Source organism: Homalodisca vitripennis, chromosome 5 (assembly GCF_021130785.1).
Source record: "Homalodisca vitripennis isolate AUS2020 chromosome 5, UT_GWSS_2.1, whole genome shotgun sequence".
Classification (NCBI taxonomy): Eukaryota; Metazoa; Arthropoda; class Insecta; order Hemiptera; family Cicadellidae; genus Homalodisca; species Homalodisca vitripennis.
In genome coordinates this window covers 174,337,349-174,361,836 of record NC_060211.1, presented here as the reverse complement: position 1 = coordinate 174,361,836, position 24,488 = coordinate 174,337,349, and the positions used below count along the sequence as shown (strand labels likewise).

General features: G+C 34.1%; 1 protein-coding gene across 1 annotated transcript; it reads left to right on the top strand.

Moving 5' to 3' along the window:
- LOC124363743 (glycine-rich protein DOT1-like) lies at positions 1–20,144 on the top strand. Its single transcript, XM_046819005.1, has 11 exons — positions 1–147; positions 5,033–5,113; positions 5,483–5,590; positions 5,883–5,968; positions 7,379–7,415; positions 14,695–14,784; positions 15,907–16,002; positions 17,000–17,095; positions 17,856–17,996; positions 19,124–19,171; positions 19,785–20,144. The coding sequence occupies exons 1-11, from the start codon at positions 1–3 to the stop codon at positions 19,893–19,895; spliced, it is 1,041 nt and encodes a 346-aa protein (XP_046674961.1). The 3' UTR covers positions 19,896–20,144.
- Positions 20,145–24,488: the final 4,344 nt, after the last annotated feature.

Genomic DNA, 24,488 nt, shown 5'->3' with positions numbered 1-24,488 from the left:
ATGTCAGTAAGAAAGAAGAAAGGGCGCATCGGTACTAGCGGGCGGAAGACACGCGAGGACAGAGGAGATGTTATCACTGTTATCCAAAGGTCAGGAGAGGTCGCTGGGCTGAACTGTGCGGTGGAGTGCCTGAGTGCCACGCCGGTGGTGAGTGGTGGGCTCAGAACTTGTTTGTCCGGTATAAAACTGGGTCTCCTCATTGCGAAACAAGTACAGCCACTTTCCTCGGTCCCATTCTGACCGATATGCTTTTGCAACTGTAATCCTTTGACACTTGTAACATTCCTTGAGATGTAACTGTCAAAACAAAATAATCCCCAGGAGCATTTCAATTCTTTTACTAAACAAATTTGATATTTTGAAATGCATAAATGTTCTCTGCGAACATTATTGGGTACTTTGATACTACACGGAGACACCTCTGTTCATATTTCACTACTCTTAATATGATTAGGTTTAGGTTATCATACATACTCCGTATGTTACAAAGTAGTACCAAAGTTAAGTTAACCTTTACTAGCATTAATTTGGGTACTACCTGGAAGGGTGTGAAGGAAACAGGATTTTTCCGGACACTTACCATCGTTCAGAGAAACACAAATTCAGTAACACTACGTTTCGAGATTTGTAATCTGATCTCTTCTTCAGGTAAATTACTGACATAACACATAATTAAAATAAACAAATTGTTTGAATTTGTAAATTTGTAAAATAAAATGATTTGTTTATTTTATCCTAGTTTGTACTTATGTGTTAGGTCAGTACATTTATCTGAAGAAGAGATCAGATTTGCAGATCTCGAAACGTACTGTTACTGATTTTTATGTTTAACTGAACGATGGTAAAATGTTCGGAAAATTCCTATTACCTTCATAATCATTCCATCGTCAAAAATAAAACTTCAAACTGGAAAGGTGATTTCAGTTTTCTATACCGGAAGAGCAAGGTGGCGCCGGAGGTGCCACTGAAGCCCAAGGGCATTTACGATATGACTTTCCTGACTTCAGTTCCTGGACGTTTTTGTGAGATCGGGGAAGTAACGATCGAAAATGCCCTTGGCCACCAATGCATGTTTTCAGTGGCGCCTTCACGGCGCCACTCTTCACATCTGACTGCGAAAGAACATCCCGCGAGATAATACCCAAAGTCATGCTCAGGTCACGTGAACGGTCGTAAATGTTATCTAACTAACGTTTGTACTTACCTACTTAAATAGCTTAATGACCAATAGTAGATAGGGATAGAGAAGCCTCTTTTTTTGCTACAAGGGAAGGGGGAAATCTCTACCAGATATCTAGAGGGTATCGCCTGCCCTTGACGGCTCCCCAGGCATGTAAGGTTCTCTCTCACCCACTAAAACCCCCCGCCCTATGATCTTCATCCTGCAAAGAGTCGGGACCACCAGTGGGTATTACTTCAGCTCTTGTAGGGTCTTTTTAGCTTTCAGTTAATTCATTGCTTCATTTTTGGGTCGGTTTATTCCTATGGCTCGTATTTGGCTTTGCATGGCATGATTTTTCTTCTTAATCATTCGAGCTACGTCCTCCCATGTCCCTTCACTCTCCAACATCTTCCCCACAATGTTGTCCACAGTGAGTTGCTGCACCTCATTTCTTCTCTTTGCCTGCCACCGTCTGCACACAAAGAATGTATGTTCCGCTGTGTCATCAGCCTAATGACGGTACCAGTATTCTGGCAGTTTGGCTTTTGCATGTCTTGTGTGAGGTAGCTGCGGAAGCTCCTATGTCCGCTTAAAAACTAGGTGACTTTGTAGTCAGTGTGCTGCAGTAGGGGGATGGTAACAAAGTACCCATTACTTGACCCATCATAGAAATGGCTTTCAATTATTATTTATGAAAATTTTCGAATCAAATTGTAATCAATTCAATTTGTTCACTATTGAATTGTTAGTAGTTTTTACGTTAAAAAAGAACTCATTTCTTTTGGTACAATTTATAGTTAAAGATTTAATACTAACGATCTTGATGACATTACTTGGCGAGGTACCAAACACAGTTGAAATACTGAAGTAAGTGAGGTACGGTTTTGGCAGTCAAATCTGGGGAGGATTAAGGATTATTACTTTATTCTTATACAATCCGACTCTATGAAATTCCCTAATGCTAGGTGTTTGTTGTTTTTGTTTGCCTGGTGTACTCGACCTTGATGTATGTTCTTGTCTTTCACTGTGACTAACAAGCTTTATCTGACGTGCAACAATCCTTACTCAATGACTGTTTGTCTGACCTCTCTGCGTCGGGCATTACTTGACTACTTCAATAGACAAGCCAGGTTAATGTCATGGAGGGACGACGACATTAATTTGACCCTTTCTATATAACTACCAATTTATAATTTGATTGGGATCTGCAATAACTAATACGTATTTCAAGATTCAAATATGTTTACCATTTCCCCAAAAGTCCTGAACTTTAAATTTCCACGTGATAGAAATTTTAAGATATATATTTGTTTGTTTGCTTTTTGGAGTTTCTTAATTTTCATGCTCCAAAAAATAGCAAAACGAACTAACGAAATAGCATTTAGATTATTTTATTTCTTTATTTGAACATTAATCGTTTAAATGCAAACATTTCATGTGGTACGTTTAGTGAAAAGTATGATTGTTGATACAAACTCGTTTTTAACAATTTTACCTAATATTTTGGCAAGATTAGCTATGTTGTATTTTTTAATAAATAGCTTTATACTTAGTGTAAGTGACTAGAATAAATGTGTCCTTCGGTGATAGCATTATTGAGACATTTCTAGCCACATTTAAATCTAATTCACATAAAACAATACCGATGCTATTTACTTAGAATAAAACGGTAGAATGACAGTTTTTGGTTATTTTTTATTTATATCCTATGAAGTCCTTCAGTTTGCAATGTAATTCAATCGCTCTTTAATTAAAAAAAAACCATAATTTTTAATTGATTTTCATCAGTTTTCATTTTAAATTTTGATTGGGTAAGTATTGAATCGAAGAAAAAATGGTTTTGGAAATTTCATTACACATTTAAAAATCAAATTTAGACACTTCTTTCATTACTCTGTTAAAGTTAGGGAATAATGCAAACTAAGTGATTAAACTCTATCAACAATGAAATTTCTCTAATGGTATATTGTAACTGGTAATAATACCTCATTATTAATGTTCATATGTTTGATTAACATGTCTCTAGTGTGGTAACATGTAGTTAAATTAGTAAAATGTAAAGGCCTCTAGTAAAATATTTAACTTATAAAAATGTTAATTTCGTAAAAAATATTTATAAACGAGTTATTTTTTTAAACGACATTGTATAATTTATCATTTTTAATATAATTAATGTAATCATTCATACTTAATTTACGAATAAGTAGAGGACATGTCACTCTCTGAAGCTGTCTATCTTCAACCTTTTTATTAGGGCTATCTTTAACAATGATTACTAAAATTTTCTACTTTAAATGCCTGTAATTTTACTTAGAGTGATAAAAAATGTTTTGGCACTTTTTTTATTCAGATAAGTCATTTTGAAGATGTATGATATGAATTTAACATAAAAGCATATTATCCAAACCCAAAACCGATCTCACACCTCGAAGTGCCTTCGTATAGTTGAACTGCCAAAGCTCATCAATCAGACGTCTAACTATTGTAGGTGACAAGGTGTAAAGGTCTCCTGCTATAAATTGCACAGTTAGTATGCCCTGAAGACACAAGGTTAGCACATCGTCCTGTCAATAACGGACTCCTCAGGGTTTACTCGACTTGGCTCATCTTCAACGGCCTTTGAGTGGATTTCCATTATGGACTTTCCTTCTCCTTTTGCATTCTCGTGGTTATTGTGGTCTTTTAAGTATATCTGGATAATACTTATATTGAGTGATATTCAAATCCTTAGATTCTTACCTCTAAGATGGGGTTTACTCTACAAAAATCTAGGAGAATATATTAAGTGGTTATCAGTGCTTTTTGAATTACAGTAATAATTTCAAGAGAGGAAACCATATACATAATTGTACATATATAGCCTTCCCAAACTCTCAATATAAACTTTCGGATACTGTCCCATGGGCCAAAAGGAGTAAAAACAAAATGCAAGTAATGCCTGTTATTCGTTTATGTCTTTATGTTTATATCTGTATTTAAATTAGAGAGTTTTCGTCGTAACTAACCAACCCACTTTAACCAAACTTTAGTGAACCCCATTGAGTTGACAGAATCCATCAATACAAATTTTGCTCGAATTTGAAAATTAAGTTAAAAAATGTCAGCAGGTTTTAAAATATGTATACTAAAAACGTCCTAACTTTTACTAATATGTTTTAAAAATTACTTAAATTGTTGAAATCGGATAAAAAATAATTGATTTTATTGTAAGTTAAGTCCGACCATGTATGTTCAATTTCAATATTTTTCGTAATAATCGTAATTACATCCTATTTAAGGACTGTTGTTTTGGTAATGTTTCTGCAAGTTCGTATAATGTGAGTTTCGGAAATGAATGAATTTTTGCTTTTTTATGAATTTGTGTTGTTGAATGATTTTTACTTCACTACGCTAATATATTCACGAGAGCTTATAGCTTTGATTGTTTGTGCTACATCCTATTTAGGGACCCAATTTCGGTGAGGTTTCTGCAAGTTTGTATTATAAGAATAATATTAATTCATATTAATTATTCACACTATTAGATGATTTTGTTTGTTTGTTTAAATAAATAATAAAAAATAAAGCCTCAAAAATAATGTATTGCCAATGAAAACTTCATTATTACTATTAGTCAATATATTTGAATTGAAATCATAATGTTCTGATTTGTAACCAGTTTTTCCAAAAATGAACATAATTTGAATGCTCAACAGTTATGTCTCAAAAATTAGATTTTACAATAAGAGTCAGTAACAATCGAAACTGATAAACTGTAAGTTTAGGCCTGTGATATATGCCTCAAAGGTGTGTCTATATAAGTATTAAGAATTAAGTAAATAGAATTAACTACGTGTTTATAGGAATCATTTTTTATATTTTTTTACTTAGGGTCACTCTGGAGGTGCTGGAGGTTCAGATTCTGGATCAATCCTCAACCTCGTGGGACCTCTCCTTGGCTCCAGCAGTGGGGTGGGTTCTTTAATAATAAAATAATTTTATGGGCATTCTTATTTGCTAAATTTATTTCCAAGAGAAACTTTATATCCATGTAACTTTCAGAAGATACGTACTATATTCACAGCTGACAGATTGACAAACAATGTTTTGGAATATTATCCCACGTGCACGATATAGCACTTTATTACTGATATCAATTTGTTACTTTGGTGTAAGTTGTTAGGTAAATTTTCAAATTTTTCCGCAAATTAAAGTCCTTAATGGCTGTTGGAAAGATGTGTTGTAAGGATTCAGAATAGATTTAAACTTTAAATTTGTTTTGGGTTGAACTTAGTTTGATTTTTTTGCCTTTGGTGTTCTATTTCGTAAATTTGCCTCCAGGGAAGCAGTGGAGGCGAGGGGATGGACAGTCAGCAGGAGGTTCTGACTCTTGGTTCCATCCTGAACCTCGTGGGTCCTCTTCTGGGGTCCAGCAGCGGAGGCGGTGGAGTACGTAGTAACCCTTAGACTTAAATAAGCTTTGCCGTATCAAGAAAAATCCGTTTAGCATTGATTCTTGAAGTCATCTTTGCCTTAAAGTGGTGGCTTACATTTAGTGTAAATTTTTTGAAACTTGCTTTCCATATTTTTTTACACTTTCTATCCTTGAAAATTTCAAGTACTATTGTAAATACTACCTCATATCCTTTTGAGGGATTTCATATATGCTTTGCTTAGGGATGATTTTTAAGCCTCCAAAGCTGTAAGTACCAAGGTGACGCTATTGAGTGAGGGTGTGTAGGTTTGTAATGTGAGGTTTGCTAGGGCGGAGGTGATGGCGATGGCGGGAGTGCGGGAGGGTCCGACTCTGGATCCATACTCAACCTTGTTGGTCCATTGATCGGAAGCAGTAGCGGAGGAGGGGGTATGTATTTATGTGTATAGTTTGTATAGTTTGTATAAAATACAAACTTTTGTGTGTATAGTTTGTATAAAAAAAAAAACATTTGTGAGTATAGTTTGTATAAAATACAAAAGTTTTGAGTGTAGTTTGCATACAATCCAGATATTTAATTTTCGAGTATAATGTGTGTAAAATTCAGACATTTTGCGTATAGTTTGTATAAAATACTAAAATTTGTGCGTATAGTTTTTGTGTAAAAATACAAACTGTGCGTATAGGTTTCTATAAAAAACAAATTTTGTGTGTATTAGTTTGTGTAAAATACAAACTTCGTGTGTATATTTTGCGTAAAATAAAAACTTTGCGTGCATTGTTGTATAAAAAACAAACTTTTTTGTACTTAGTTTGTATAAAATACAAAATTTGTGCGTATAGTTTTGTATAATGTATAAAATACAAACTTTTATTCTGTATAGTTAGATATAATAATTTAAAGTTGATGATAAACCTATTACATTGCAACGTTCCTTAGGAGACTTAAAAGTTGATTTTCTATAAAGTTTGTACATAAGTATTGCTAGCTACATAAATTTAAAATGCTTACTAAGATAATAGAAAGGGTGCTAAAAAATCAAAATAATAACTTTAGTAGATTGTACATTTATTTCATATGGTTATTAAGCGTACATAGGCGCTATTGATACATGCTATGCTTTTTTGCTTCGGTCAAATAGCGCTTCTATAAGGCAGTAGATCATACTTAAGCCTACATATGGTTGCAGAACTTGGGCATGGTTTTAAAACCATTGGCTTAGCAACGAATTGCTGATCAAATAAAATTGTACATTAGGTCCGTAAGGTATGTGAAGAAACTACAACAACAATAAATAGCTATAGTTTAAGTGATCACGTGGTTGTTACATAAAACCAAAATTTAAATCTGTAAATTGCTTTAAAACAAAAAATTCTACTTTAATTTAATAGCCCAATTTTGTTTTACTACTTCACGTACCTTATGACTTAAAAAATGTAAATTATAGAAACCATCCTAATGTAGAAACTGTGTTGTATAAACTTTCCCTGGCATCTTTCAGTAATTCTAATAAAAGCATACAGAGTAAATAAGGTATTCTAAAGCAGCTTTAGATCGCTTAAACTATTGCTTCCACTTGATCCCCTCCACCACTGTGGAGGGAGCAAAAGCTTTAGCAGGCCTAGGATAGTGGTTTAACTGGAAGATGTGATAGGGTTGGTGGTGGCAGGGACCTCGAAGGTAGCGGAGATGCGGAAGGCACTGGTGGCGAAAGAAGAGAGCCAGAGCCAGGTCGATGCTGAAGGCACTGAGGCAGCAGCTCCTGCTGGCTCAGATTCTGGCTCCATCTTGGGGCTTGTAGGGCCTCTCATCGGCAGCGTAGTGGTGGTAACGTACAGGTTTGTATGTCTATAAATATGCGTGTGCAATATGTTAATGTGAATCCAACAAAATGTGGGTGTCAACTTCAACCCAGATAATTTTTTGTAGATGCTAGAAGGTCCAACAAACACTATTCTTTACACATACTCCGGTACCCATACTTACTCCAAGAGATCGAACAACAATAACAATCCTAAAAATTATATCTAAACAGTGTTTCTCTCTTATTAGCCTTTACAACATGTGACTTGGGTTTCCTGAATTTTCTTTGAGCGCCAAATTGTATGAACCCTCGACGCAGGCGGATTAAATATAAAGCTAAGAATTTTAAAAGCTAACATCAAAAAACCCCACATAAGCTTACATATTATTCCACATGGAATAAGATCGTGGTAAAATAAATCCTAAATAATCAATAGTTTTCAAACTGTTCGAGATTCGCGAACCAAAGAAGTTACTAATTTGTGTGGTCACATGGATATATGTAGAGATTCTTTTCAAAATGTTACTCTATTCAATATTCGCAAATCTAATTTAGTTCTAAGAAAATGCATCACGCGAGAAGTTTTCGCTTACGCTGCGAACAATCCCAGAAAACAACACTAAAATGAGAAAGTACATTGCCTCAACCCCCATGGGCATGAGAAACTTTATAAAAGACGGCACATCTTCCCTTGAAGCATTTCAATAAGTAAACAGCCAACAACAACATTAATTACGCTAGCTATATGCACCCCGTGGCGAATATTTACGCGTTTGTTTGAAAAACACGATGACAGTAAAAACTAATTTTAGAAATACTTCTTATGTAAAAAGAACATCAACGACGCGACGTGATCAAAAAGATAATTGATTTATTAATGGAATGTTAGATAAACAAGTGAATGTAGCAAACAAACAATTTGAACAATACGTCACATTTGACAATATTACTTAACATAATGTTTGTGTTAAAACCTAGTAACTTAAAAGTTTATAGTTTTGTTTATACATGAATAAAGCTAAAAATATAACGTGACTAATAATGAGCTAAATCAACAGGTTATTTGTGGCAATGTAAACAAAATTCAGACCAATTTTAAAATTTCGAATTTAAAACATTTATTCATAACAGTTATTTATAAACAAGATTTTAGAAGCTTACGTGAATACAAAAAATGAGTTTGCTTATCAATTTTATCATAAATAGACTATCTGGCGAAAAGTATGGCGCGACATTGTTGAACATCAATGTCGTCATTTAAATCCCCCTATTTGTATAGGGGAACATTTGAAACAGAAGACAGGATTTGAAAGAAAAATCAAAACACGTCCCATCGGGTTAATAAGGTTTTGAGATTATATTACAGTGTTTTTAGTTAGCAAGAATGTAATACGCCATAAAAAAACTGGATGTATGAAGGATTAAAATCGTGCATTGCATACTTGAATTTAGGTGTGAACAGTTTTACAATATGAGTACTGTATGATCTTAAATAACGGAGTTCTCTCTCTCTCCCCTCCCCCTTCTCTCTCTCTCTCTGTCTCTCTCTCACTCCCTCTCCCACTGCCCCTCTCCCTCTCTCAAATTCACATTACTTTTGTTAACGGTGTAAAGACAATTAAAATCACACACTCAAGTGGTTTGAGTTTCTGTAAATTATGAGTTATTGGTCTTGCTGTTTCGGTAACATTGTAATATTAATTTTTCTGAAGTTGCAGTTATCTCCCTCAAACACCAAGACCATAAAACGGGTGAACTATAAGTAATTCATTATTTGGTTGAAATAATAAGTAGTGCTATATCAACATTATCGTCATACACTGCTTCAAAAATAGTATATATTTTTTTAAATATTTCAATCTTCCCTCTTTTGAAGATAGTAAGTAATACAACAAATCAGAATACAACGGCAATTTGCATAATTTGCTCTTTGAGTAGTTTCCGAAAGATAACACAAACGAAGATATACGAGATGTGTGTATCTCTAAGGTAATTCATTATCTCATTATAGTAAAACTAATCACATTTAGAACCACATTACTAGTAACAGGGCGTGAGAATTGTGTAGCAATTTTACATTTACATCGTATTAACAAAAATAAACCTCTATTACTATTGTTGTCAAATACATAGCTATTTGTACCTATTGTATATGAAGCACGTTGGTGGAAAGAACAATACATGTCATTTCGTGTTTTTCATAATAACAAATTTGTAGCCATCTTCGAGTCTACTGGTAAAATTATTTTTCTTGTTTTTAAATTCCATTTCAAATCACAGGAAATTAAAATAGACCTTTAGGTCATAATGCAATAACAGTTAATGAGTATAGCAGTTAATATATTCTCTGATGATCGAGACGAAAACTAATTATAGGAGGCTTTAGGTTCGGTAAACATGTGAGCGTGGGTAATAAATAAATTATCTGTCTTGATATTCCAAAATAAAAAATACATCCAACATTTGCTATGATAAAAGTGAGTATTAAACAATATTTATAAATACAATCATTGAATGTATTTTTTTTTTTTTTTTTTTTAAACAACACAAAATAAATGTGTACTTACCAGAAAATCAAGTACATTGTAAAGAACAAAATATCTTCTACATTATTTATTGACTATAAACACTCTAAAAGTGTGGATAAAGATAAGCAGTATCTTCTCCAGTGTTTTGTTTTGAAAACAAAGAGGCCCATTATCGTTTTATCGCTCGTTCGTCTTCCAGCACGAGTCGTGCATAGTGACCGGTCATGCAGTGATTGTTGGAGGAAAGGTTGGTTTATTACCTGTTTATGACGTCACATGACGTGACTGTGCCAACATCAAGGTGATGATGTACTGCTTGTCATCATATCGGTACTTTACGGGTCACTGGCCAGAGTACAACATCGTTATGACATCTTACGTAAGTAATTTCTAAACTACACACCTGGCTTTTCCTCAATCGGGTGATGTGCTTCTTAGGTCAGTTTGTAGGAATCTTAAATAACTCTTGCGTGGAGGACGTGAAAGGCTGGATAGTTTGTAGTCCACGTTGTATCGTAGAGGCAAGGATATTTTAATGGCTTATTAACTCCTATTGGATGATTTGGATGATAGTAATTAATACGCTCGAAGACTCCATTTTGCAAGTGTAAAAAAGAAGTGTTGGTATACATCTTTAGATCAACATTTCCCAAAAGCCAGAAACCTCAACACATCATACTCATTAGGTTTACAGGTACCGACAATGGTTGTTCATTCTTGCTCCGGGATTCCACGACCTATCAGGGTCTGCCAGGTAACCTATACTTCCCACCCTCTACACTGAACATAATTGCATAAACAGAAGGCACTAGAAGAATACTTTCATTATGTCAGGAATACAGTTTTTTGTTTGTAGCCATAACCTCCTTAACAATGTTTAGTACCAGGATAAATGCGTACCAGGTTGTTTATCTGCGTCGTCACATCAGCATCTCTCACATAATTGCCCAATCACCTTCAAAAAATCTTACCTCACCAAGTCTGGAAGCCCATTCGCTGGTTTTTATTGATATATGAGATAAGATAGGTTTTCACAGTTCTGAACGAATGAGATTGTAATTGTGATAAACCACTATTATTGTTCTCTTTACAGTTATTTTGGGAGAATAAAGTTCGAGAGGTTCCATGCTTTACTTCACCCATATTTTCCTAAGGGTGTCTTTTTTCTTATCCTATTTAGAATGACGGTGAATCCGTGTTTCCTATCTGGTTGGATGTTTGGCGAATTGTACAACTTCATAGTGATGATCGGTCCAGACATGAGTGAGAAGAAAATTGAAAGCTATATTGGCAGTTGCTATTCACAAATTACCTTTTTAAGAACAATAGTCTGGTCTCCTTTTCAATATAATTATACCCAATCCACAGCTCCCATTGGCCTCTGAGGGGATCTAATTAGAGTAAGATGAAGATTCGGTACAGGACAAGTTCTTCAGGACTGTCTAAATAGAGTCATAGACAAAAATCATCTCACCTCTAACTCAAACCCAAATTTCGATCCAAAGGCATCGTCACATTAGCATCACAAAATTGGGTATGTTTCTCTGTAAATCACGGATAGTCCCTTGAGCATTTTCGATGAATAGTTATTTTCCCAGTTTTTAATTAAATTAAACTATTGTAAAGACAATTTCGCGAGCACACGTGAGATAACTAGCTGCTATTCGTGCAAAGTGTTTAATGGCGAGTTCTCCACTGGCTTCGCATCCGTCCGTTCCGCATCAAGGACGTTCATCGCTCACCAAGAGATAGTCTGCTAGAATCCTGAAGGTACAATCACTTTCGTCACTTGGAAAGTACAGTTTCAGTCAACCCACGCTCCACTCATGTATGTATTTATGCTGAATAACACTTGCAACCTTTTGTGTAATTAATAAACAATGGGCAATATATTTTGTAATAATCCCGTAAGTCCTGTTATTAAAAGTACAAAATTCCGTTACGTCAAACACTTATAATATGCGTTTGAGTTTCTAAAGTAAGGGATACGAAATGTAAACATGTATTTATTTGTAGAGGCAAGAAAATGTGAGGCCCATCTGATTGTAACTTCTAAATCAGATAGTATAAAGCGAAGAAGTAGTAATGTTATGAAACACGGGAAACTTGTGGAACTAGAGCTGGGAGACACAAAGCCAAATCAATTTTTTTTTAATTTTACCAGAAGATTAGAAAATCTATAGCAATCTTCAAAGTATTATTTAAATTTTTTTTGTTTTAAGCATCCACACCACATAACCTCAGTCAAATATACAGTTCCTAATATTCCTTCGTCGAGGATCGCAAACTACTTTATTCTCTCCTCTCAATTTTCCCTATTCGTCAGAAAAGGAAGCTGAGAAATCTCAGTATTATCACTGCACCCATAAGATCTTCTGTACGGCTTTCGGAGTGACAGGATATTCAGGATGTGGGATTGGGGCCTGCAGTCCTGTTGAGATTCCATGGGAAAGCCTCCATGCGGAAGGAAATGGACACTATCTCACTCATACCATCTTGGAAGGAAGATAGTCCTTTTCTGTTCCATTCAACACTGGAAGGAGAAGATTCTCCCAGACGTTTATACTTCCAAAAACCTGTAACGCCAAGAGAGAGGTCACCCGCTCCAAAAATAATCGTTCCCAGAACATTAGATCTATCGATATGGTTATTTTTTTACACTATACTCTTGATATTATATCTATTGTAGGTTCTACTGGCACGTATAAACCATCCAGAAGTTACCCTACTGGAAACTGATGCTATCTTTTGGGTCTATATTTCATAACAGAACAGAGAAAACCGACCTTCCATTCTCTTTTTTCATCCTACTGCTCCTATCTTTCCATCTCAATGCCTAATGTGATAGGCTGACTTCAACGCAAAAATGCCAATTCCAGCCCTCATTGTGCAGTGTAGCGGGTACAGCGGTTATCGGAAGATAGCAGAGTCAAGCAAAGTCAAGCGTGGCTGTTGCTTGGGTGGGTTACCTCTGAGCGGTCCTGTCTTAGCAAGTAGCCCGCCTGCCCGGACATTGGTGGTGGTTCGGAAGTCACCTTTAAGCCGTTGGTCCCCAGGTTAAGTGTTAGAGAGGGCTTCTTAGTCATAACATTACGGGTTTGTCTAGTGATAACGCAGTTTCCAGACCTAAACCAACCAGGATCCCGCAGAAGAAGTCTCGAATTTGTATCACACAAAATGTTTTATACGTGCTTCGAATGAACCTCGCAGTACCAAAGGTGGAAGAAATTTAAATACACCGACATGTACGCGTTCGTTGGTTCGTGGGGAAAGCAAAATATTTGCTATGAGTAGTCGCTATTCTTTAGTTATTCGGAAATGTAATCTTAGCTAAGACTATGTAAGATCCGCAATAGTTTTAAACTGCTTTCAAAACTAGACTTAAACTTAAAACTAGACATATCAAAAATATAATTCTTACTTTTTCTATTTAAGGCCTAACTCGTATTTCCATTCCAACTCTAGGTTTACCAGAGATATGTAAATAGTGATTAAGAGCTTTCCATTTTATAAATGTGATCTTCCAATGTGCAAACTCTTATATTAATATATTCCTTGGGAAGTTAAATGTCACTAATATCTTTGAGATTCGCACTGATAAGAAATATTCTTCTCTTTGAATTGTTTTACAGAAAATTAAAACACATTTACCAAACTTTTATAAAGTTTAAATAGTTTTCTTCTGTAAAGATTTTGGTAGCTAAAATATTTTAATTGCACTAACTTTTTATTACAAATCTTATTTGGTAATTTTATGTATATTAATTAATTGTATAGTTTAAATTGAAAATGTTGGCTGATTTCTTTGCAATTTTGAGTTTCCTTGCAAACAAAAAAACTAAGTACCTATTTAAAACTTTTGGTCTACTTCTTCGCAGAAGCAGTGACGTAAGTACATACACGATTAAAGCCTTATTTAAACTTGAAAAATATAATTCTTATGGATAGTTTGAGCGTTTTTCGTGCAAGTATTTAAACACAAATGACACTCATTTATGTGTATGATTATACTAAATATATCAACTGATATATTTCATTTTCTCAATTTGATAAGATTATAACTTTCTAACATTTACTTCGACAACTGAGCATAAAAACTACCAAAGTAGCATTCTTCAATTATCGTGCGGTCAGAATGGTGAAATTTTGGCCTAAACACGGTGTTGACCACAAAACCTATTATTTAATTTGTATTTTGTAACTGTTCCACCACAAAATAACTCTTTAAACACTTACTTAAATTTCATCTGTTGTGGTTTCCGTAATCTGAGGTTTTTGTCCGCATGATTCTTATAGTTCAATAAAACTAAATACATGATTAAATATTTGCTCACATACAAAATGTATCGCGTATATTAAAATTACACTTTAAATTACATTCGAAAATATTTAAACTTATCGAATGTAAAAATATCGAAACTTTTCGATTTTTGTGGAAAACACAACAATCTCGATGATTATGAGTATATTTTCATAAACTTTATTTATATAAACTTATTCGCCTTTATATAACAAACATTTCGAAGAAACTCTTAATAGCACCTGATGTGTTTTATATTATAACTCATTGATGGTGAATTTTCGAATGACTACATTGCTAAAGGAACAAAATTCAGTAGTACACTGCACTTATTGACAATACTTTTTGGACACATAATTTGCCATGATTGTATTTGCACATACAGAACATAGCCTACTAATAGTGTATATAAGTGAATGTATATATTGCATGGCTTGGTAACTGCAGTAGTGCTTCATAATTTGTATTAACCTCCGTGTACCCAGGGGGATGGACAGGAGGGTGCCCCAGGGGGCTCCGACTCTGGAGCCATCCTCAACCTGGTCGGTCCTCTTATCGCCAGCAGCAGTCAACGGGTATGTGTCAACTCTCTACGACCATAAGAGTATATGTCTTTGGTAAACATGAATTCAATGTTTAAGAAGGTATATGTCACTAAATATTATTTAAAAGTCGATAAATATCTAAATTGACTTTTTAATTTTTATTTACACCATGAAGAAAGGACCATCAATGTAAATATTATAATTTGTGATTGCTACATTAGTTATGTTTCATAAATAAAATAAATTATATTAAATAAGCAATTTTTTAATATTATGCAAAATTAAAATATTGATTTTAAACAGGAATATTAATAAAATAATCATTATGAATATTTATATGTAAAGGGCTTTTTGTAGCTTTTAAAGGATAATATGAAATTTTTATCTTTATTTGTTACCTAAAATATTTATATATTTCTTAAACATTCCAAAAATGTTTCATGAAAAATGTAGAAATTAGTAAAAAACCATATTTTTTAATTAAATTAATTTTGATAGTTTTCTATCATTTATATTAAATTCGTATAGGATAAAATAAAACCATTAATTTACTATACCTAAACATAAAATAATAACCTATTAATAAGCTAAGATTACCTTATCGTTATGTAATAATGAATAAACCTCCAATATAAATATTATTATTTGTGATTGCTGGATTAGCTATGTTTCGTAATAGAATAAACTATACAAATATTAAATAATTAATTTTAAAATATCATGCAAAATGAAAATATTAATTTTAAGCAGGAATGCAAATAAAATAAACATTATGGATGTTTGTATGTAAAGGGCGTTTTAATACATGTAAAGGACAATATATTTTTTTTTACTTTATTAGATTTCTAACATGTCTGGATTTTTTTTCTAAACGTTCTAGAAATGTTTCATTAAGTGTTGAAAAAACCCATAGTTTTTGTATTGCATTGATTTTTATCTTATTCTATAATTTATATTAAAAATTCGTATAAGATAAAATGAAACCATTAATTTATTAAACCTTAACATAAAATAATAAACTATTAATAAGCTAAGATTACCTTTGATTGTGATTATATTTGTAATTGTACATAACCAATAACCCTTTTATAATGCTTGGTGAGGTATTACATGTGCTTTATGCTTCCATTAGTTTGCTTTGTACATAACTAGGGACAGGAGGAGGAGGCGGAGGGTGCCCCAGGAGGCTCTGACTCTGGTGCTATCCTAGGCCTTCTGGGTCCTCTCATCTCCAGCAGTAGTGGTGTGGTAGGTCATTGTGCTTGCTTCCTTATTGACATTGCTTGTAAGCTGCTTTGCTTATAGGAGATCGTTGGATCTCGCCTTGTAATTTAGACTATTTGTTACAGCATTTATGTCATATGTATATGTTACAGCATTTATTGCTATGCTCGAATTAATTAAAATATTTTTACAAATAGAATTTCTATTCGTATTTCAACACTATTTAGTTGTACAAAACTAATTAAATAATGATCTAAGGAGTTATATATTCTGTTATCTTCTTTAAAAACTTATCGTTAAAGTAAAATATACATTGGTATTTTGGTATTGTCAAGAGGTGTTATTTTTTGGGAGTGTTTTTCTTAGAGGATAGTTGAAAAAGGAACATACTATTAGAAAGAATAAACTTTAGTTAAGTAACTTTGAAAATTACACGTATTTATGACGATCTGTTCTTCTTCTTTTATACCTTCCAAAAGACAACGATGTCAGAAATGTCGGCGGGAATAAGGTCACTCTGTCCCTACCTACTAATTGTGATTAGGCTACATAAGTAGCGCTCACGTGATCTGAGCTTGGAATTCGGGTACTAAATTCACCTTAAGATCACGTGAGCGCTCATAAGGTTATCTTTAACTTTGGTACTACTGGTAAAACATCTATAATAACCTAATTTAAACCTATTTATATTGCCTTATGACTTCGTATATAGTGACAGACAAAGCTCCAGCTCGCCTACATAACTTACTTCTGGGAGAATACAAGACATGATCGTCATAATGACAAGTAATTTTTACAGTAAGTCAAACAAAGTAGGTTCCTTCTAATAGTGTAGTATTTTAGGTACTCGGTAAGAAAAATTCTTCCGAAATTAGTGACCTCCTGATAGTACGAAAGTACCAATAAAATGTATGCACTTAATGTATGCCTCTGTTTCATGAACGGTTTATTTATACTTCTGATCCTGAAAAATAAAACATGTCCACTCTCTCCGCTCATCGTATCCTGTCTGTGTAAGCAGGGTAGCGGTGGAGAGGGAGGAGACGCTGGCTCAGGCTCTGGGTCTATCCTGAACCTCATCGGCCCACTTCTTGGCAGCAGCAGCGGCAGCAGTGGCGTAAGTGCATAAGCGATTGAAGTTACGGCCTTCTTACATGAACTCGTAAAATATAGCTCTTAGCCTATAATAGTTCAGTGGAAGCTGCCTTGGTATTTGCAATCGAATTATTTCTTATTTGAAAAGTTTCACCGAAACTGTTATGTTGTTGATAGGACGTTCACAGAAGCAGGTCAGAGGTGCCAAACATTATATAGATGTATTCCTTAGGATTTCATATAGGAGAAGACAGTTTTCTCCTTATTGCATGTTTATGTATGTATCTGGCGCGTACAAGTTATGTTATAAGTCAAGGATTATTATATATCATATTTTTTTAATTATGTCCAGAGACAAATTACTCGTATTTGTAGACTAGTCAATGTGAGTTACTAAGTTAAGCGCTCATCCAAAAAAAATGGAATTTGCTTATGTTGATTTGTCGTATCGCAACTTCTAGAAATTACAAGATTTTGTACGAAGGGGTAACTACTCCTGTCGTACCTAGCGTTTAAGTCTCCAATACACTTTGGCACAATAGAGATTCTGAGTACTTACCCGACCTATTATTTATGATTGATTGATGAACCTTTACACGAACAATAAGTTGTTAAAGTACCATTAATGCTAGTAACCATTAATGCTACACTTCGTGTCCTAGATGGCTTTTTATCATGCACGAAAGGACGGGTGGGGTACGGGAAGTGAAAGTTGCACATAGCACTCTGTTCTCTTTCTGATCTCGCGGCTGAGAGTAACAATCTGGGGCCTGGTTGTGCAGGGAGTTGGCGGGGACGGCAGCAGTGGAGGCGGCAGTGACCTCAGCTCTATCCTGGGCATCAGCAACAGCAGTGGGGGCGGCTCGGGGGGTGGCACCGGCCACAGTGGGGGCAGTGACGCAGGCATTGGTGGCGCAGTCAACGTGAGTATCTTTCCCAAACATCGAAACTTCTTAGTTCAGTAATTGATCTTAGATTCACTGTAGAACTCAGATACTACTTTCTAGTGCTTATTTGGCGCCAACAGCACACAATCTGGAGCACAAACAGCACGTGATTTTGAATGGCTAGGACGAATTTAATAATTGTGGATGCCAAGATCATTCTTGATGCTGACATGTTGATTGTACATTTTAAGGCCAGTTTTATTATCATCACGGATTCATTGGGTATATTTAAACCATCAAAGTTCGATGTCAAGTAAGATTAATGAGACTGAATACAATATTTGTTCCAGTTTTATCTGAGCTTAATCATCATATGACATATCAACTATGAAAAGATTAAATCTCTTTTTTAGAGTACATGTTTAATTCACAGGAAAACTACTTAAATGTTTTTAAATGAACGGCAGTAAAAGCGATTGACTTTGTGCAATCATTGAAAATTTTTTAATCACTTTGTTCTTAATGAAATTTATTTTATAATAAATTAGTCTCTGTGTTTTCTACTTTTTCATTAACTTTATTAATACTAAATTTCAATCATAGCCATCATGCAATAATCAACAAACACAAAAAGATGGGTTTCATTGCTGCAAAGGTAAAGCTTCTACGGATCTCAATAACTTGGTGGCAGTCTAAGGTATTGTTTGTAGTCAAAGTCTAACCAGTACACGTTCTTTCATAAGCCATTTAACATCATTTCTTGACAATGTTGACTGGATATTCATATTTGCCTCAATCACAGACGTTTCTGGCGTCTTGCTTTTTTTCTTACTTGCGCTGCATGAACGATGAGGTTACTCTAAGAACTATTGTCTATGTGACTCGGAGCATGTGTGGGACTGAGAGGTAACCACTGCTTCCTCTCTCCTCTCGAGCGGAAAGGACTGGCGCTAATCACTGCCTTTCACGGTTTCACGCCAGTTTCCACCATCATCTCTGGTTTTCTGTAACACCCATGTGCACGCCGGTCTCGCATCTCATCTCGAAGCATCTTGAGAACCCGGTTCTGTTAATTCCTTACTTTCTTGGCTAACCAATCCGGAGACCCTCGGTGGTGGAATGGTCGTCAACTCTGAAACTAATTGATTCATAAAATGTTCTAGGGAGTGAAAGTTGGTTTCTTGCAGGACAAAATACAACTGTTGCTTAGGGTAAGTTGTCCAACTCTACTGTTAAGGATTAAAATATGAAATACACAAATAATGTGTAAATAATAATGTTAATTTTGTTCATGCACGTTTTTCAATGTAACTGAGGATTTAACAATTATATAATAATATGCACGCAGCTCTATACAATTTATATCTATGAAAGTTAATTCATGTAGATGTGTTCATCTTATGTCTATAAATCGTGAACTCATCCAATCCTATCTTCAGGTTCTAAAAATGCATATCTTTCCAAAAAGTTCTTTGATTGAAGTCTATTTTTGATTTGAAGAATCCTTCAAGGATTCTTGAAGGAAAAGAGATTTTTCCGAACATTTTCCATCGTTCAGTGAAACAAAAAATCAGTAACACTACGTTTCGAGATCCACAATCTGTTGCAGATCCCGAAACGTAGTTTTACAGATTTTTTTGTTTCACTGAACGATGGCAAATGTCCAGAAAAATCCTTATCCTTTCCAAAAAGATCTTTATGACAATTACAAGATTCTATGAGAGATAACCATACGGTAATGGACTGAGCTGCAAATTACGTGCCATCCTTTATAAACTAATTGAAAAATGAATCCCGAATAATGATCTTCATGGTTTGTTTCAGCTTAAGTTCGGGATCTTCACGAAAATACTGAATTCACTCTCGGGAGCCCTGGCAGCAGCCAGTTCACCGCAGCATGTTCCTATCCACGAACTCAAATACCCCGACCCTTAAACCAACCCTTCAACCTTCTTCACCCTCACAACCCCAACTGCCCTTCTCCTAATTGCTCACCACTTGAATGGAGTATTTATACATTAACTTATTTAAGAGAACTTTTGTAAATTATGATTTCCTAGCCGTTCACCTCTCCCGACCCCATTGGACGACACTCTAAACCCTCGTCATTCATTGTGTATATTATCATTGTGTCAAAGTCGCCATAATTGTATTTTGGTTAGGATTAAATGTCTTTCTTAAAAAGTGCATTTGTTTATTACCCAGTTCTGGTACTTATTTTGGAAAAGGGTAATTTGACCATCAGAGGGAATACCCATAAACTTGTACAGGAGGAAAGTACGGCAAAGGTAGACATGTCTCAGAAGTGCAGATATCAGTGTTTCAGATCTAAAGGTTGCTGAAAGAGATTTCCATCACACGAAAACCACATGGATAAATTGTCTTCTTTATTTTCCTGTATCTGAAAAGTATCTGAGAAAATACAACAAATCCCATAAAATATTCAGGAAAGTATGTTAGACGGATATAAAAAGAAAGCTTTATTTTTTTATAATGAATTAACTTTACTTACAGTACTGTCATTTTCAGCTTAAATTTGTAGATTGATGTCGAGCTGAATAGAATTGAACTGGTTCTGAATACCTTTACAGTAAGAGTAAAGAATACTTATTTGCCAAGCATATCTAGCAGAATGGAAGTATTACTGGAATGGATTTGATTGGTAGAATAGGTCACAGTTAGTTGGTTAACATAGAATTTAAATTTCAAAGCAAAAGACATAAATGACTGATGTATGGCAATATTTAAATTTTGGGTGTAACCTATTTGCAGTTCTCCAAACTTTCCGTTCAAAGTTGTAATAGTATTAACCATGGTACATATTCACAATATGCTTAATTCAATACTAAAACTATCGCATGTTGCATCTACGCATGGTATTACTAATTAAATTACTTTGTTCTTCACTTATTTTGAGCCTTATTCGCATTTTGTTTGTAGTTTGACAAAACAATAGCAACAAATGCGGATGTTTATTGTTTATGGTTGATGACTTTTACATGTTGCGTAAGGTTACTAATTCTGTACGGATAATCACAGATCTCATAGATCTGTTTCCTTGACTTGTTATTGTCCAAAATCTATTTTAATTGTTTATTCAACAGACTTTCCTTAACATTAATTACATAGTAATTATATTATGTAATGCCATTACCAATATTTAACTACGAATTTATGTGAGGCATTTATAGAAAAAAGATTGATTGTAAGTAACACGTGAGAAATGGCTATTGTGCAGAACTGATAATCTTTGATCTTTCTTCTAATTCTCAAACTGTAAATACTAAGGTACGAGTGTACTACCTCGTCCTTTAATAAGTATACTTCCTACTATTTTCGAGGTAGGAGTAGCTACGCCACACCATGTGTCGTACAGCAGGCTAGGCTGAGATTGCATGCAAAATTTTCAATCTATTGTTCATCTCATTTTTGAGATGACTTCAACGACCAATCAACCAAATTCCAAACTTGGACATGCAATATTATGTAATTTCTTCTTATGTTTGTAAAAATAAAAGGCAGATAGACAGACAGACAAATAATCATACAAAAACGTTGCCACAATATGATGCATCATGGAACTCATTCTTGTAGAAATGAAGTTCCGTGCAAATTTTTAATTCATTTGGAATCTTTCTCGAAATAACTTTGCACATGATACGCTGCTATTTGTTCATTAAATTGGGTTTCATAACCGAGTTTAAATAATAAAAGTCCACTTACCAGTTCAACATAAAATTATGTTATATGTGTTGGGATAGTTTGGTTACATGTTAATATGTCACATCTATTATTGGTGTATTGAGTTTGCTTAAACTTTTATTTACTTTACTTTTTTTTTTCTTTCTGCCATCATAGATGGGTATAAGACCACTGTAAAATATTCGTTAACGCTCAGTCAAATCCCATGGGGGGACATGTCCTATCATCGACACAGTGTTGCTAATATATAAATGTAGCTTCATGTAAAACTTCAAGTCTGTAGGTCAGCTTTTTTTCTAGTTATCGTGTGGACTTTTATCGAGAAAGATAGATAGAAATAAAATTTCCCCAGATCCACGAGTGATAGGCTTCGCTAAAGCTCAGCCAAAATAGTAAATGGGTTAGATAACTTAATCTCCTGAACAAGAAGTAATGCATTTGAAATAAAAAATAAGAAACTCTGTTATTGAGAAGACACTGTCAAACTAGTTTATCACAACGTTGGCTAAAGCGTATTGGTGAGAAACTTTTACGGTTAGTGATGAGATGATAGAAAAGCATTCCAAGTACCATCTAGTATATTGAGGGCAGGAAAAGAAGTTTATGGTATCAGCTCCTTCTTCCTGTCAATAAACTTCATTTTAAGCATAGTCGAAACTGAACATTCATTCAAGTGTTTTTGATTATAGTACAATATTGATATGAAGTTAATTGGTTTATTGAAACAAAATTTATAGTGCCCAATCAGAAATGATTTATTTTAAGATCCCTTGGTTTTATTTGCACCTTTTCATAATTTATTGATAATCTCTTAAATTGTTCTAGACGGATTATCATTGGTTACGGATATCCGAGACATGAGAAATTTTCAAATCACTAAAAATACATAAGTGGTAATTAATTTACTAAAAATATAAAAAATGAAACATTTAGAAACACAAATTGCCACTTAAAGTAAGGATTTAGTAATATGCTCAAGGACTGGATGGATTAGCCTACCTGGATCTAATTATGTATCAAAACTTTGTTTCTGTCTTTTCATTTGATTTATTTTATTGTATTTTATTTTTTAGTTTATGGTATAGTGCTGATATTATTTAAAACTCAATTTTTCTTAATAATTAGTGTATTTATTTAAATAGTGGGCCAATGACTAATAAGGCAATTAAAGAAGTCATTCATACCTACAATTGGTGTTCCCAAAATGCAGCCTTAGTCTCAATTTCATTCTCACTAAATAAATATGACCTGGTATCCTACAAATAGCTTGATATCAGCCAAGGATAAGTTATAGCGTGGGCTTGAGAGTGATCTCTCCGATCCTTGAAAACGAAACTAATATTTCTTCAAAACACCAGTTACCTGTCAAACGAACTTAAAATCTGTTTTGAGGGCAATGCCCTACTTTAATTTCGCACAAATACTTTTTGTGAACTAATCTTTATTAAAATAAAATCTGGGCATTGCTCTTAAAAGGTTTTAAGTTCGTTTGACAGGTATATTAGTTTCGATATCAAGGACCTGAGAGGTCCTTACAAAATGAAGTAATTGTCTGTTTATTAGTAAAACTCAACTAATAAATATTTATAGAAGGGTTCTAGACACTTAGTAGATAGGTCCCTGTTGTCCATTAGAAGTTATAGGGACAAAGGACACCAAAATTATTTGTCAAAAAATAACAGGTTACGAGAAGACCAATTTATAGAATAAAGCACATATAAAGTCCAGTTCCTTAAACGTCACCGGGTGAACAATTGGTTTGCAGGTTTTAACATTCATATTATTAAAAATATAAATAATGGCTTAATTGGACAATTGTGTTTAGAATTGAAGCATATACGAGTATATATTGTGTGTTTTACAATTTATATTATAGCCCCTAGGCTTTAATAACGAACAAGAACTTATCATCTTATGAGAAGTCTACGATGATTTAAATTAAGACCCTTTCAGAGTGGTCGTGGTTGAACAGTACATTGACATATGTATATATAGATATAGCTTTGTTTTTAATAGAAGGAGACAGGTTGGGTTTATAATTAGCAACTGTAATTGTTTTTCTAGGAGTTTAGTACTTTGTGGTGTGATAATGTATCCTTAAACTTGAAGCATATATATATATAATATATATATATATATATATATATATATATATATATATATATATATAGGTGTGTGTGTTTTGCAATTTATATTATAGTCCCTAGGGCTTCAAAGACGAACAAGAACTTATCTTCTTATCAGAAGTCTACGATGATTTAAATAAGAACCTTTCAGAGTGATTGTAGTTGTAGCAGTACATAGACACATTTATAGATTTATAGTCTGTTTTAATAGAAGAAGTCAGGTTTAGTTTATAATTAGCAACTTTGATTGTTTTTCTAGGAGTTTAGGACTTTGTGGTGTGATAATGTATCCTGGAAGAATATCTCAACTAACCGTTACTTGTTGAGATGGATGTACCGGGTTAAGGTGGAACAAGAAGTTGTCCCATACTTTTTCTTAAGGGATAGTTGAGATATTCTTCCAGGATACATTATCACATCACAGACTCCTAGGAAAACAGTCTAAGCTAGGCCTACTAATTATAAACTCAACCTGACTTCTTCTATTGAAAAAACTATTAGATAAATGTGTCTATACGTATACTGTTTACAACAATGACTACTCTGAAATGGTCTTAATTTAAATCATCGTGGACTTTTCATAATAAGATGAGATGTTCTTGTTCATCTTTGAAGCAATCGGACCTAAAAGGACGGAGCCCTAAGGCGAATATAAATAATACAATAAAAATAAAAACTTCTTGTTCCAGCCTTTATATAA